Raw genomic sequence first — 17,384 nt, forward strand, 5'->3', positions numbered from 1 at the left:
TCACCAACACACTGTCTCTGTCTCACTCAGGGAGGTAAGCCAGACCTGAACACAGCCCTGCCAATCCGGCAGACGGCGTCCATCTTCAAACAGCCTGTTACCAAGGTAACGAGTCATCCCGGCAACAAGGTGAAGACAGACCTGCAGAGAGCTAACGAGCAGCCCAGACAGGTGAGAGAGGCTGACGCACACACACACACACACACACACACACACACACACACACACACACACACACACACACACACACACACATTCTGGTGTCACTGTGGTAATGCCTGAGGGCGAGGTCAGGCTGTTACACAAGAGATGCTGGAGGACACCAGGTTGTCATGGTGACTGGGACCACTAGAGGGTGCTGATGTATCATGGGAAAAGCTGCATGATGCACAGTGAGTTCTGCAGAATGAATTAATGAAAATGGTGTGATGAGAGGCAGAGGAGACGAAAACACAGGACAGGAGGAGGTATGAAAGTGTAAAATATATGGGACAAAACAGATTGCAGATTAAACTGTAGTTGTCATTTGGAATAAAAGGTGACAGTCCTAATCTAAATAGTGTTGTACAGTGTATGGATGCTGTATATGAAAATGTTGATATTGTTGTATTATAATGTGGCGGTGTGGTCTTCTGTCCAAGGTTGGACATATAAGAAGCCTATTCATTTATGTATATACAATGTAGGGCTGGGCGATATGGACCAAAAGTCATATCCCGATATATTTAGGCTGAATATCGATATACGATATAAAGGCAAATGTTCAGTCAAAGTCAAAGCCAAATATGGCATGTCACAAGTAGTTTTATTGAAACTGTTTATGTAAGTGAACATAAAAACTGTATGACAACAGATGTACCTTTTTTAAAAATCAAAGCTCCATAAAGTGCACATTTAAATTAAAAAAATATCTATAATAAAAATAGCCTATGAAATAAAATAGGCCAATCTTTTTCTGAATTAAATATATTTATATGAGAAAAGAATAACGAACATTACAAAATAACTAAATATGACAAACCCTAGTAAGGGCAGCAATTATATATAAAGAAAGAAAGAAAAAAGAACTATATCGATATATGTGACATGGTCTAATTCCATGTCACATTAAAAAATATATCGATGTATCTTTTATATCAATATATTGTCCAGCCCTAGATGCTGTATATGAAAATGTTGATAGTGTTGTGTTATAAAGTGGCGGTGTGGTATTCTATCCAAGGTTGGATATCAGAGATGTTTTTCTGCAGACCTTGGTTGTAACTAGTGGTTTTTTGAGTAGCTGTTGCCTTTCTATCATCTGGAACCAGTCTGACCTTTTTCCTCTGACCTCTGGCCTCCATCAACATGCCAATATAGGCTCGCAATGCCAAGAGCAACTTTTGTAGATAGACGATGTAGTCCTTCATTGGTGTTATTATGCTTGAAGTTGCTGCTAATGTTTCTGGAAAAGCGGAGACATATACGGATGTAAACAGGGACATAATGATGTGACTTTGAACCTAGGTTATTATAGTTAACGAAAACTAACGAAACTAGAATTGAAAAAACATTTTCATCAACTAAAATAAAAATAAAAACTAGAGTTTTTTAAAAAACGATAACTAACTGAAACTGTTTTGTGTGGTTACAAAACTAACTAAAATTATAGTGAAAATGTCCTTCGTTTTTCATCTTTGTCTACTTTTCTCATACGTAAACCTTTTTGGTTGATATGAAATCTATTTCATCTAACTGGTTTTATGACTTAATAAACTTATTGGGGCTGAGATGAATCAGACAAAGGAAATAAAGGGAAAATATATTGTGACTTTTTGAATATCTCACCCAACAAATACCCCATTACAAAAACCCCTAAAACTAACACTTAAACGTATAAAAAAACTAAACTAAAACTAAGCATTTTCCCAAAAATAAGAACGAATTAAAACGAGCAAACTCACTCTAAAAACTAATTAAAACTAACTGAATCTGAAAACAAAAAATCACAACGAAATTAAAACTAAAACTAATGAAAAATCCAAAACTATTGTAGCCTTGCTTTGAACGTGCCATGGTTGTTGGCTATTTCACAAACTGCTGATCTACTGGGATTTTCGCACACAACCACCTCTAGGGTTTGCAGAGAATGGTCCGAAAAAGAGAAAATATCCAGTGAGCCTTGATGCTTGTTGATGCCAGAGGTCAGAGGAGAATGGAGACTGGTTCCATGTGATAGAAAGGCAACAGCAACTCAAATAACCACTTGTTACAACCAAGGTCTGCAGAGGAGCATCTCTGAATGCACAACACGTCAAACCTTGAAGCGGAAGACCACACCGCCACTTTATTAGGTACACCTTGCTAGCTAAAAAAGTGGTCCATAAGTTTAGGTAAAATGATGTTATTCCTTTTGTGTGTAGGAGAAAACAAACAGACCCAGTTGATCAATCACAGATCATGTTGTTCCCATGTAGTATCTCTGCTGTTGCCTGGAGATGTAAATTCAGTTTTGAGGAGGTGTCAGCTAACTCTGAGTTATTGTTCCTGTGTTAGATTTCCCTTAAGTATTCTGTGTTGTTGAGATACTTTTGTGACTCTTTTGCTGTAGGGCAGGATCAGCAGTAGAGTTGTTGGGGTTGTTTTTATTCCATGATTGGCCTTCTAGTGATTTACATGTGGAGCAGCAGCAGGAAGTGTTGCATTGGCATTAACAGTGAAGCTGAAATAAAGAAAATTCTATAGTTCACAGCAAATATTCACCTCTGTGTTCCATTCGTGTCTGCAGCTGTTTTGGGAGAGGAGGTTGAAAGGTCTGAGGTCATTCGACATCACAGAGGAAGTCCTGCGCACCATGAACCTGCCCAAAGGCCTGCAGAGTAAGTCAATGCTCCACCATGCTCCACCATGCACTGTAAAAAAAAAAGTTTTTGTTTTTGTTTTTACGGTAAAAAAATGGCAGCTGTGGTTGCCAGAACTTTACCGTAATAAATACGGTGCAACTTTTTCTAATATAACGGTACAATGATATTATCACTGTCGATTTCACATTTAAGATTGCCATTTTATTCCATATTTTACAGAAAAAAAAGTTTTCCATCAAAAGCTGTTCTGCCATATAATTGACAATAAAATACTTTATAAATGCCACATAAATTAAAGATTTTACCATTAACTATTACAGTATATTTTTGAGAAAAAGTATTTTTACAAAAAATAAATGCAAAAATTACTGTGATGGCTTGCATATATATATTACAGTATATTTTTGTTACAAACACGGTACCAGTGTATTTTACAGTGGAGTAATGTATTTAAAAAAAAAAAAAAAAAAACAACTGTAAAAAATACTGTTTTGGCTGATATATACATTTACGATGTTTCATTGTTACTGAAACTAAATTCACCTATTTCTCATTTCACAGTCTTTTACTGTCATTGTTTAGCAGTTTTTCACCGTAAAATCTACAGACATTTATTACAGTGTGCTCCACCTTGCTCCACCTTGCTCCACCATGCTTCACCATGCTTCACCATGCTCCCCTGAACTGACGAAGCCTGACTCTCTCTTGCTGCAGGTGTTGGTCCAGACTCCAGCGATGACACTCTGCTGTCGGCCATCGCCAGCGCTCTGCACATGAGCTCTGCTCCGATAACGGGACAGACATCTGTGGCTGCTGAGAAGAACCCGGCCATCTGGCTGAACACATCTCAGCCCCTTTGTAAAGCCTTCACCGTCACTGACGAACACATCCGGTGAGTCTTCACATTTTATTTTTTGTTCCATATTAGTCATTATTTCCATTGTTTTATTTTACATTAACATTTCAACTAGTGATCTGCCAGTGAAGCCTCATGAACCATTTTCATTATTTTCTGAGTACACTAGATGGTGCTATTGGTTTAAAGAAAAAGGCTGAAGCAATGGTAACTGAGTGTGCTCTCAGCTCTTTGTTGGACAGAGAGCGCCATCTAGTGGGCTCAGAAAATAAAGAAAATGGTTCATGAGGCTTCACTGGCACATCACTAATTTCAACACTCAATTCAGTGGGTAGTGATGTGACAATCTTGTCACTGAAATCAACATTTGGACCTAAAAGAAGACAAAGAATATTTCTGCTTCTTCAAGGTTACACAGGGAGTTATTGAGTCAGTTATTGGTTGGTCCCACTTATCAACTCATTAAGGCAATTAAGATACTTTAAAACTGTTAGTATCTAGTTTCCCCAATTTGAGCTAAAACTGCATGATGTAATATACTTTTTTCAGTATTAAATTCACACAGTGATAGTTCCTGTACATCCATGAGTACATTACAAACTGGAGTGGCCAACGGCTAATTTGGAATATGGCAATGATGCTAATTTGATGATGATGATGATGATGATGATGATGATGATGACACTCAGGGACATGCACTCATGCTAAAGTGGCTCCAGCTGCTGCTGCCCTTTTGCACCCTTTGCTCATCGGCATCTTCAGTGTCCGTAGCAAGTTTAATCTTTCCCCTCAACATGTCTTTCTTTCTTGGGTTGTTTTTTAGAGGTAATTTATTCATCAGTACCCGCATGTTTCATACTTCAATACATTCTTGCCTAACCATAAACCTGCGTATCATGACTTGGGGAAATCTTCATTGAGAGGTATTGTTGCTTTTAACTAGTGATGTCCCAATGAAGCCCCATGAACCGTTTTCATTATTTTCTGAGCCGACTAGATGGTGCTATTGGTTTAAAGAAAAAGGCTGAAGCTATGGTAATTGAGTGTGCTTTCAGCTCTTTGTTGAACAGAGATCACAATCTAGTGGGCTCAGAAAATAATGAAAATGGTCACATCACTACTTTTAACCTGTTAAAGTGAGAATATGAAGCTTTTAAAAGAAGAAATAACAGGGGTTTTGCTGCCCTAGCTGTCATTGGTCTGGTATAACCAGTACCTTGAGGGGGGTCATATTGGTTAATGTTACCTGTGATAGATATTGCTGTATAACTGACATTATTGATTCAGTGCTACTGTTATGCTATGATTTAACATTTAGCAATATCCTGTCATGGTCATTTGTAGTGATGTGCCAGTGAAGCCTCATGAACCACTTTCATTATTTTCTCAGCCCACTAGATGGTGCTCTCTGTTCAACAAAGAGCTGAAATCACAATCAATTACCATTGCTTCAGCCTTTTTTTTAAACCAACAGCACCATCTAGTGTACTCAGAAAATAATGACAATGGTTCTTGAGGCTTCATTGGCACATCACTAGCCATTTGTGGCTTCAGTTTGGCGAAGTTACATGGATTTCCTTAGACATATAACAGCCACACACACACACACACACACACACACACACACACACACACACACACACACACACACACATACACACACACACATCAAGCACTCAGCTCTGTGATTCTATCAGCTCGAACTATTTTTAAACCTCAAATCACAAATCAAGATTTTGTTGCTGCATTGTGTATTTCTTGTCTCAAATGTTTTCAGAAACACATTTCAGTGTACTGTTTAGGTTTAAAGTTTGTGATCAGGCTCTCATGTGGATAACAGTCGAACCAAAACCAAGCTCTGTCCCTGGCCAGAGCAAACCAGCTCACAGTCAGCTGTCTAGGCAGTACTGACCAAACATGAATGAAGATTCTGTTACCACATTGCCTTTTTCCCACCTCAATGTTTTCAGAAACATGTTTAAGTGTCCCGTTTACCTGTAAAATGAGTTGAAAAGCAGAGGATCTAAGGCTACGTTTACATGATGATGATCTGAACAGAAGACTCAAAAGTGGCGTCACTTCTTCACTTTTTATTCCGAGTTTAGACGAGCGTTTTCAAGAGGAAATCTGCGTGCAAACGGTGACACAAAAGTGAGTGAATTGGATTGGGTATGCATGCCAGGCGGCATCACTTAAAGTGATAAGAGCATCTTTTGGCATGTGGAAGTTTTCACGCCACGCATTTTCATCAGCTACTCCTTCCACAAAGTTCTCCACCATCCACTAGATCTCCCAGGTCTCGTCCAAAGCCGTCTGGCTCGCCTCCGACCAATTGGTGCATCCAAAATGTGATAGAGGTAATTCCAGATCCTTCTCTGTTCACAAATACTATCTGTACATATCCTGTACATTTGGTGGAAAGACTCCTGTAAGTTTATTAGAGCTGCCAGAGCAGCTTGAAGGTCCGACACATAGAAATAATCCCACATGTTTGTTTATCTCCCTGTACTGGCTAGGGTTGTCACGATACAAAAATTTTCAACTCGATACTCGATACCATTTTCGATACCACAAGGTTAAAAACAAAGACCCCAAAATTGAATAGAAATATTTTTATCAACAAGAAAAATGTAACATGTTAAAATGAACAGAACCACAGGTTAAATATTTATAATAAAAAACAGTTGTGCAAAAAGAAACTGCAACTATGATAACAAGCTTCAGATACTCGATACTTTTGAAAATGAGTATTGTATCTGGATACAACGTTTTAGTATCGATACTTTTGACAACCCTAGTACTGGCGCATGTATGTGACGTAAATGCGTAAGTGACGTGAGCAGATCTGAGCAGAGTTTTGTGTCTTGGCAGTGTAGACGGACACACTACGGCGGAGCGGATTACAGTTTTACAGCCCTTACAGCCCTTCATATTTCATGAGCAGGTAGCAGCTGAACTGCTCTTTGGCTCAACCACTCCACATCTGGAGTCCAATGAACAAAACTATCCTCGGCTTTCAGTCTGCTAGGATGTCCCTCTAAACAAATACATTTGTTCAGCTGAAGTGTGTGAATCCGGCGTCACCCTCTTCAGCCTCAGACAGATTAGATGAGTGCAGATGACTGATGCATGCTGGGTAGTGGGAGTAATAAGTTGTAGGGAGAGAGGAGGATGAGAGGGCTGAGAGAGAGGAGACAGATCATGAGAGATGAGTAATGAACCATGAAAGAGGAGGAGGAGGAGCAGGAGGAGGAGGAAGAAAAGCAGCCTCTGTCACATTCACGCTGGGAAATTAACACAAAACCTGTGATTTAAACTAACACCCTGGTAGACAGAAAACTGCTGCTAAATCAGTCATCAGCTACAGGTTACATTTACCTCCCCCAGTCAATCAGCTTTCATTCCCTGCAGCCATTGTCTTCTTTGCTTTGTAGATTCAGATTCAGCATACTAGTGATGTGCCAGTGAACCCTCATGAACCATTTTCTTTATTTTCTGAGCCCACTAGATGGCGTTCTCTGTTCAACAAAGAGCTGAAAGCACACTCAATTACCATTGCTTCAGCCTTTTTCTTTGAACAGCATGATCTAGTGGGCTCGGAAAATAATTAAAATGGTTCATGAGGCTTAATTGGCACATCACTAATACTCACCGTATCGCAAAATGCTTAAAATCTCATTAATACGGTATCATGACTCAAATATCGGATAAAAATGGTATAGTGGGGCCCTCTGGGGATTCACACCCCTACAATGAGTCCTAATTTTACAAAATTAAAACGCTGCATACAAAAATGCATCAATACAAATAATGTAATATATTTAGAATATATATATATATATATATATATATATATATCTGAGTGGGTCCATTCTGTGTACCGAGTACTTAAACTTTTGATACTTTAAGTACATTTTGATGCTGATACTTTTGTACTTTTACTTCAGTAAGTTTTGAATGCAGGACTTTTACTGTAGTGGAGTCATTTCACAGTGTGGTATTAGTACTTTTACTGCTGTAAGGGATCTGAATACTTCTTCCACACCCATAAATAATTATCACCTGTCGCTCTGTGGAGCATTTTAGCCTCTTTCAGCTCGTTGTCTTGGCTTTATGGTCTGCAACTTTTTGTGTGCAGGCAACTCTCTTCAGCAAAAAAAATCCAAATGTTTTTAAAACAAATCAAACATGTCTCTGCTTTCATTGCTGTTTGCTGATGCTGACCATTTCTGACAGGTTTGTGTTCAAAGACACTTCCACATCTGAGGCGTCCGATCGGCTGCTGAACAGCAATTGACTAAAATATTGACAGTGATGGATTATTTCTCTAGAGACGATCTGAAACAACGACCACTTTAAGGGAAGAAGTCACCCTAAAAAACTGCTGAATGATTGATGGAGAAGAAGTGAAGTTTCTTTCTTTGGTCAGCTGGAACATCAAGTTTCATTTTTCAATGAAATTTTTAGTGGCAGCCCTGGGAAGAAGAATAACAAATCCTTCCTTCCTTCCTTCAGTCATCCTTCCTTCTTTTACTCGTTTGTTCCTTCTTTCCTTCCTTTTTTCCTTCCTTCCTTCATCCTTCCTTTCTTCATTCGTTTCTTCTTTCATTCATTCTTTCGTTCTTTCCTTCATCCTTCCTTCCTTCCGCATCCTTCCTTCCGTCCTTCCTTCGTTCCTTCCTTCCTTCGTTCGTTTGTTCCTTCCTTCCTTCCTTCCTTTCTTCCATCCTTCCTTCCTTCATCCTTCCTTTCTTCATTCGTTCCTTCCTTCATTCATTCTTTCGTTCTTTCCTTCTTCCGTCCTTCCTTCTGCATCCTTCCTTCCGTCGTCCCTTCGTTCGTTCGTTCGTTAGTTCTTTCGTTCGTTCGTTCCTTCCCTCCTTCCTTTCTTCCTTCCTTCCTTCACCCTTCCCTTCTTCATTTGTTCCTTCCTTCATTCTTTCGTTCTTTCCTTTATTCTTCCTTCGTTCCTTGAACTTTCCTTCCTTGTTTGTTCGTTTCTTAATTCTTCCTTCCTTTGCTCGTTCCTTTTTCATTCATTAATTTCTTCTTTCCTTCCTTCTCTCCTTCCTTCCTTCGCTTGTTCGTTTGTTCCTTTCTTTCTTTCTTTCTTTCTTTCTTTCTTTCCTACATCCTTCATCCTTCCTTCCTTCAATCATTCGTTCTTTCCTTCATCCATCCTTCCTTTCTTCCTTCCCTCCTTCTCTTCCCTCCTCGCCGTCTTTACTCTCATCAGTCATTTCTTTTTCCTTCCTTCCTTCTTTATTTTTTCCTCATTCAACATAAACATATCACATAATTGTCAAAATTATAATCTGTATTATTTGTTGAAAGTATACAGTTGTTCTGAATTTCATGCACATAGACAGTTACTGCAACCTGACAGCAGGGGGCACTGTGGGGACACACATTCATTGTGTGTGTTTGTGTGTGTGTGTGTGTGTGTGTGTGTGTGTGTGTGTCCAGTAGCAGGCGAGCAGAGAACAGCTGGCCGAAGCCATTACAGCATAGTCACTGAAATACATCACCACATCCTCCCTCTCCTCCTCTCCCTCCTCCTCCTCTCCAATCCTTCCTTATTTTTCTTTCTCAACTCTTCTGTCCTTCCTCTCTTTACCTTTTCCCTCTTTACCTTCCTTCCTTCCCTCCCTTCATCCATTCTTCTCATCATCCTTTCACATTTTCTTATTTCCTCATATATACTATCTTTTCCTCTTCCCTTCATAGTTCCTCCTCTCCCATTAACTCCTTTATTCATTTGTTTTTCCTCCGTTCCTTCCTTCATCCTTCCTTCTTTCTGTCTTTCCTTCATCCTTCCTTCGTTCGTGCCTTCCTTCATCCTTCCTTCCTTCCTTCCTTTGATCGTTCCTTCCTTCATCGTTCCTTCCTTCTTTCCTTCCTTCATCCTTCCTTCATCTTTCTTTCTATCCTTCCTTTCTTCCATCGTTCCTTCCTTCATCCTTCCTTTTTTCCTTCATCCTTCCTTCATTTGTGCCTTCTTTCATCCTTCCTTTTTACCTTCTTTCTTCCTTCCTTCCTTCCGTCCTTCCTTCCTTCCTTCCTCCCTTCCTCCCTTCCTTCATCCTTCCTTCCCTCTTTCCTTCCTTCCTTCCTTCCTTCTTCCTTCGTTTGTTCTTTCCTTCATTCTTTCCTTCATCCTTCCTTCCTTTCTTTGTAGTTTGTTCCTTCCTTCCTTCATCTTTTTTTCTTTCCTTTCTTTCTTCCTTCCTTCTTTCATCCTTCCTTCCTTCCTTCCTTCCTTCATCCTTCGTTCCTTTGTTCCTTCCTTCCTTCCTTTCTTCCCTCCTTTCTTCCTTCCCTCCTTCTTCCTTCATTCCTTCCTTCCTTATATCTCTCCTCATGTCTTCACTCCGTCCATCCTCTCATCACTCATTTAGTTTTTTCCTTCCTTCCTTTATTTTTCTTTCATTCACTCTTCCATACATCCTCATATTTCCCATCCCTCTCTCAACGCTCCATCTTTCCAAGAATGCACCCCAGCCTTTCTTTTTCCTTTGTTTTTCCATCTCAGCATTCTCTTTTCATTTCCTTCCCCCTCCTCCTCCTCTTCCTCAATGTCTCTCCTCTCCTCTTATATCTCCTCCCTCCCTCCCTCCCTCCCTCCCTCAAGCCTTCTTCCCTCCTCTCCTCCTCCTTCTTCTTTTCTTATCTCTCCCCTCCATTAATTTCCAATTCTCTCCCTCTTCCCTCCTCTCTCTCTTCAGTGGAATGTGCTTGTCATCCTAAATCGCTCTCATTCCTCTCTTCTCCTCTCCCTCCTCTTCCTCCTCCTCCTCCTTCTCTTCCTCTTCTCCTCTTCCTCCTCTGCTACATCAAACTCACACATCTCTCCTCTCTCTTCCTTGCTTCTCATCTCTTATTTCGCCAAATTTATTACCTCTTTTCTTTTTAATTTTGTTTTGTCACTTGCACTCATTTTATCTCTAAGCATTCCGATAATCTTTCTAATATTGGTTTTAATTAAACTTTTTAACTGTATTCATTTTTCATTATGTATTCTTTAGATTTTTCCCTTTTTTGTCTTTGAACAGAAGCAAATATTGTATTGCCTGACTATGTCTCATTATCTCTGTGGCTCTGCGACGGTGACGAGGCGATTCTGTCTCTTCTTTGTGTGTCTTTTGTTGGTTTTGACAGATATCTCTCTATCTGTGAGAGGGAAGAGAAACACACACATTTACCTTTAAAGTGCTGAGAGGACGAACAGTTAAACACGTATAAACACTAATTACTGATCTGATCAACTTACTTCTCCCTTTTTATGTCTGGTCAGATAGAGGTGGAGCCCCAGGATGGTGATGCCAGTCCGATCAACAGTTTAATCCAGAGCAAAATCCACAAAAATCTGTTCATCATTTGGGGGAAAGGCCCAATATTTCTGGTGTTCCGAGTAGCCAGCAGCTAAACTGTATTTATTACAGATGTCATGGCCAAGAAGCAGCCATTTTTTCGTTCCTTGAGCCTTTCCACCTTCCTTCCTTTCGTTCTTTCCTTCATCCTTCCTTCCTTTATCGTTCCTTCCTTCCTTCCTTCCTTCCTACCTTTGCCGTTCCTTCCTTCCTTCCTTCCTTCCTCCCTCCCTCCCTCCCTCCCTTCCTTCCTTAATTCTTCCTTCCTTTGCTCGTTCCTTTTTTCATTCATTACAAAATCCACAAAAATCTGTTTATCCTTTGGGAGCAAGGCCTAATATTTCTGGTGTTCAGAGTAGCCAGCAGCTATACTGTACATAAAACAGATGTCAGGGCCAAGAAGCAACCATTTTTTTCACTCTGATTAGGAGCTTGAGATATGAGAATGGAATTTAAAAATTTAAAAATAGGAGTTAATAAAAAAGGAATATACAGTGGTGTAGTTTCATTACATTACATCACATTATATGTCATTTAGCTGACGCTTTTTTCCAAAGCGACTTACAATAAGTGCATTCAACCTAAAGGTACTAGCCTTAGACCTCAGAAATCAAGTAAGTACAGAACTTTAAGAGCCAACTGTAATCGCTACATGAGTGCTATATGCTAACGAAGAGAAGAAATAGAAGAGTAGAGGGTTTTTTTTCTGTTTTTTAATTATTATTTTTAGGGGTGCACGATTGCAATTTTCTGGCCAATCACCGATCACCGATTTTTAAAAAGCCTGACCTGCCGATTCCGATTTTGGCCAATACCGATTTTTTTATAACTCACAGCATACACCTTCAATGTTTGAATCTTATTTTATTGAAAAACAATAACACAGCAGTATTTTTCTTTAACAAATAAAGGAAATCACAATGTCTGAGGTAGTTAATAAAATATTGAACTTAAAATAAATAGCAACAATTTACAGGACAAACTAACAGAAGAACTGCAACCATAAATAAAGTGTCCCGAGTTTTTGGTTTCGTTATAGTACAACATACATACAACAGTCATGCAGAAGTACGTGTACGTGCAGACGCACTTTCAGACCATTGTGGAGATAGATAAGATCGCTAGATAAGATCGGTTTGACCTAAAATAATCGGTTTGACCTAAAATAATCGGTTTGACGTAAAAGAATTGCCGATCCCACAAAATTAAGGAAATCGGTGCCGATCAATCGGCCGGCCATGATGACTTTAACCGAGGTATTGTTGAAGAGGTAGATCTTCAGCCTGCGGCGGAAGATGTCTAGGCTGTCTGAGGTCCTGATGTTGGTGGGGAGCTCATTCCACCATTTGGGTGCCAGGACAGAGAAAAGTCTGGAGGTAGTTTTGAGGCGAGTTGACCCACGAAGGATGGGAGTCGCCAGCTGTTTGGCTTATGCAGAGTGGAGAAGACGAGCAGGGGTGTAGGGTTTGACAACTCCTGGATGTAAGCTGGACCTGAACCATTAGCAGCAGAGTACGCCAGAGCTAGAGTCTTGAAGCGTATCCATGCAGCCACCAGTCACCAGTGGAGGGAGGGAGGGAGGAGGGGTGTTGTGTGTGAAAATTTGGGAAGATTGAAGACCAACTGAGCAGCTGCATTCTGGATGAGTGTAGTGGTTAGCACTCTTGCCTCACAGCAAGAGGGTCTCCGGTTTGACTCCGTCCTGCAGCGATTCTGTCAGTTTGCATGTTCTCCCCGCAGCTTAGGTTTAATTGGTGACTCTAAATTGCCCATAGGTGTGAATAAGAGTGTGGATGGTTGTCTGTCTCTATGTGTCAGCCCTGTGATAGTCTGGAGACCTGTTCAGATAAAGATAATGGATGGGTGGAGTTCATTCATACAGTTAAAATCACTGACAGGTTCTGAGGTTAAATTTCAGCTACTTTCGCTCTCCACATGTTAACCTGCATGCAACCATTCATTCTGTCATTCATTATCCTTAGCCTATTCCAGCTGACATTGGGCGAGAGGCGGGGTTCACCCTGGACAGGTCTCCAGACTATCACAGGGCTGACACATAGAAACAGACAACCGTTCACGCTCTCATTCACTCCTACGGACAATTTAGAGTCACCAATTAAACCTAAGTGCATGTTTTTGGACTGTGGGAGGAAGCCGGAGTACCCGGAGAGAACCCATGCTGACACGGGGAGATAATGCAAACTCCACACAGAAGAGCCGCAGGCCGGAGTCAAACCGACGACCCTCTTCTGATTCTTCATTCATATATGTTGTTATGAAGATTTGAGCAAACCTATATGGCCAAAACTAGTGATATGCCAGTGAAGCTTCATGAACCATTTTTATTATTTTGAGCCCACTAGATGGCGCTCTCTGTTCAACAAAGACACTCAATTACCATAGCTTCAGCCTTTTTCTTTAAACCAATAGCACCATCTAGTGGGCTCAGAAAATAATGAAAATGGTTCATGAGGCTTCATTGGCACATCACTAGTCAAAAGTATTAGGACAGCATGTAAGATAGCAAAACATGTCACTCCAAAACTACAGACATTAACTGACAAGGTTAAGAGGTTGCTACTTGATAGTAAGACGTCTTCTTCCACCTCTGTGTGTGTGTGTGTGTGTGTGTGTGCAGGGAGCAGGAGCTGAAAGTGTACCAGGCCAGGAGGAGTCTGGAGGAGGCGCTGATGGCTGACGGTTTGGCGCGGGCCGCCGAAAACACCCGAGAGCTGCTGGAGGGGAAGAGGGCCTGAAGACAGACAGACAGACAGACAGGTAAGGCAGGAACCTTGTTTTTCATTAATTATTCATGTAATATGCGGCAGAAAGTAAGACACTTCTGTGCTCTCATCATGTCTTTAGTTTCATAGTTAGTAGTCTTTCAGGGGTTCTCGTACTGCAGTTTGTTTTTTCTTAACAGAAATGAGTAAAGAGCCCTTCTCAGGAGCCGCAAGTCGGATTGAGGACATCATAGCTAACATTAGCCAGTTGTCATGGTAACACAACCTGCTTTCAGGCAGGAAAAATGAGGCGCATATCACTCCAAAACAGAATATGAGAAAAAGAGATGAAATATCTGTCATCAGAGTAAAGAGGGAAAAGAAAAGTCACACTGAAGTTAAGAGATGGTTTAAAAAGTCTGCAAACATCATCATACGAGGAGAAAATCTAACAAACATCATCACATTAACCAACAACTCAGCCGACACATCTCCAAACTCCACACACAGTAGCTGCTCGCTCAGACAGATTGAGGCCCTGGATGTTTGGAACAGAGAGAATTTTATTTTGTGGGTGTTCAATACTTTAGTGCAGAAGTATATTTTATACTTCTTTACAGTAAGATTTCATCCTTACTTGAGTCACGATAAGATATTATTGCGATTTTAGGCATTTTGCGATATGGTGAGTATTGCGTTACAAACGATCTATTGTGATTTAACTGTTTAACTGCATTTTGTGTGCACAAAATTAAATTCAATCAAGAATTGTTTGGTCAAATAGTAGAAAAAGGGTGAAGCAATGAACAGAGAGTGCCATCTAGTGGGCTCTGAAAATAAAGAAAATGGTTCATGAGGCTTCACTGGCACATCACTAGTGAGTATTGCGATACGATATATTGTGATTTAGCAGCATAATTTCCACATCTTCCCCACACAATCGCCTGACCCACATGGTGCCTATAGATTCCTTAGATCTTCTAGTTTTAAATCTCCAGTATATTCCTAAAAGTGAGCCTGCTACGGCCTCCGGAAACAAAAACTGCGAAAATACTGACGGCCCGTCTGAACACTAAATATCGATACTTGGCGGCCATGAATCGATATCAAAATATCGCAAAATATCACGATACTATGCTGTATCGACTTTCCCCACCTCTACTGTTCAGTGACATCTTCACTGCTGACCAACAATAACAACATGAAATACTAAACCACAGAACCACTAAGCTACAAAACTTCACACTTCTAAACAGTTAAGCTACTAAAATATGTAACTACTTAAATATTTAAGCACCAAACTATTAAAGTATGCAGTCAAACTGTGTAACACCAGCATGACATAATGTAGCACCATCGCCTCACATATTCCTTTAGGTATATATATATATATATATATATATATATATATATATATATATATATATATACATATACACACACATACTGTATATATACACATATTTTTTTATATATTTTCCATTCATTGTCCCATGCAACAGTCTATTTTATGGGACAATGAATGAGAAATATTTTTTAAAAATATGTGTATTAATATATATATATATATATATATATACACATATTTTTTTCAAATATATTTTTCATTCATTGTCCCATGCAACAATCTATTTTTCCCTAATGGGAAATATCTGTGCAATACCAAAGTACTCTGGGAAAACCCATGCAATATTAACATTAATGCTCAACAGCAGCCATGTATGTATCTTATGCATTTATAATGTATGTATATTTATCTATTTATATTTTTATAACTTTAATATCTTTAACTTAAGCATCATCATGTATCTTAAGCTGCTGTGACGACTGAATTTCCCCACTGCGGGATCAATAAAGTAATAAAATTGCTTTATTACTACTATTAATCTTATTTAACAAATCAATAAATCAATTTGTAAATGAGTGAACTGCAACTGTACTAAAGTAAGGAACTACTGACTGAACAAAACTACATAACTACTGTAGTACAGAAATACTAAACTTTGAAAGTTGGCCTACAAAACCACTAAATTACTTCTGTGCAGAAGTATGATTTTGATAAGAACAGAACTATCCAAGTGCAAAACTGCTGAATGACAAAACTGCAGAACTAGTGAACTACGATTGTATACAGCTGCTGAACTACAAAACTACTGAGTTGGTAACTAAGCAACACTTAGCCATGTTATACTCAAGTATTACTACGAACATGTGTATGAATAGGAAATACTCTGTGCTGCGGTTTAAACGTGAGGAAAGTTACAGATCGCGGCTTTAAATGTCTTGAACGATGCGAAGCAGAACCAATCTTCTCAGTCAGAAAGCCTGTCTGTGTGTGTGTGTCTGCGTGTGTGTGTGTGTGTGTGTCTGCGTGTGTGTGTGTGTGTGTGTGAGACTTGTTGTGAATGCTGATGGGATTCTAGGCGTCTGATTGAAACTCAGCCATGCAGCAGACTAGCAGACTTGCTGTGTGTGTGTGTGTGTGTGTGTGTGTGTGTAGGTGTGTGAGTGTTTGAGTGATTGATGGGCTGTGGGGTTGTTGTTGGTGTATGTGTTAATGGTTAATGTGATACGTGTGTGTGTGTGTGTGTGTGTGTGTGTGTGTGTGTGTGTGTGTGTTAAATTACAGTTTGTTTGGTTATTGGTTATATTTCACTCTGCGGAGCCTGTAAACAAAACCAAATTAAAAAACATTTACTTTGAGAAGTTCACACATCCATCCATCATCCCTCTATTTCCCAGCTGCTTATCCAGGTCAGGGTCTCCGTGGCAACACGGCGGCACAGACGACCAGGAAGTGCTTTCAGTGTAAAAAGCTTTTGCTGCAGAGTTTTCCATCTGAGGAAGGAAAAGAGTTTCATCTGATGACTGGAGCCTGGATCAGCTCTTACTAATTAAGTCTTGTGCAGTGTTTGTCCTGAGGATGGTGCTAATGGAATGGTCATGTGGCTATGTATAACACTGGTTCATCCTCTGGGGAATAGGATATGATCAGTAGATTAAATGAAAAACTGATTTGATCCCCAATCTCTTAAAGTATCCCGTTAATTCTCATCCAGCTAACTTGGAACTCCCAAGACGAAGAGATGAAGTTTTCATAAATTCCAGTTTTCACTTTGTAAATAAGGGGGAAAGTAGTTTCCCCTGTAGATAAGCCATGCAGCTGAATTCTTGACTATAATCAATGTCCAAGACGTACGCTTTGAACTTAACTCTGACTGTCAGTTTTCTCAACACAATGATGTCAATCTCAGAGATCCAACTCTTCATTGAAGTCTCCAGCAAACATGTGGGAAGTTAGCTATACATGGACGTTATTATAAAGCTTAATTTTTAATTTAATTTAATTTATGTATTTATTTTTTATTTTAATATATTATATAGCTTATTTGGCTGATTCTCATGAACATGGTACAGCTCATTGCAAAAATCCAAGAGCATTGAATACATATTTTCTTTGACCCTTTATAACATATACAATCTAAAGTCACTGTTTAATATGAATTTATAATCTATTTTAAATGTTTAAATGTATTTTCTGACCATTTTAGAGATACTCTGAGCAAAATTCATTACCGTAACACATTTTTAA

The 17,384-nt window shown here is 39.5% G+C and overlaps 1 protein-coding gene across 2 annotated transcripts in view; it reads left to right on the plus strand.

The window, feature by feature from the left end:
* mbd2 (methyl-CpG binding domain protein 2) overlaps nucleotides 1-17,384 on the plus strand; it is a 55,581-nt gene that overhangs the window by 20,296 nt on the left and 17,901 nt on the right. Inside the window, exons 3-6 of one of the 2 annotated variants that reach the window (XM_059358198.1) lie at nucleotides 31-171; nucleotides 2,768-2,858; nucleotides 3,558-3,735; nucleotides 13,708-13,840. In XM_059358198.1, the coding sequence (XP_059214181.1) occupies nucleotides 31-171; nucleotides 2,768-2,858; nucleotides 3,558-3,735; nucleotides 13,708-13,825 (528 nt within the window). In that variant the 3' untranslated portion in view covers nucleotides 13,826-13,840. Of the gene's footprint in view, nucleotides 1-30; nucleotides 172-2,767; nucleotides 2,859-3,557; nucleotides 3,736-13,707; nucleotides 13,848-17,384 lie in introns of both variants that reach the window. The other variant, XM_059358197.1, reaches the window with a different exon arrangement.

This window comes from Centropristis striata, chromosome 19 (assembly GCF_030273125.1).
Source record: "Centropristis striata isolate RG_2023a ecotype Rhode Island chromosome 19, C.striata_1.0, whole genome shotgun sequence".
Taxonomy (NCBI): domain Eukaryota; kingdom Metazoa; phylum Chordata; class Actinopteri; order Perciformes; family Serranidae; genus Centropristis; species Centropristis striata.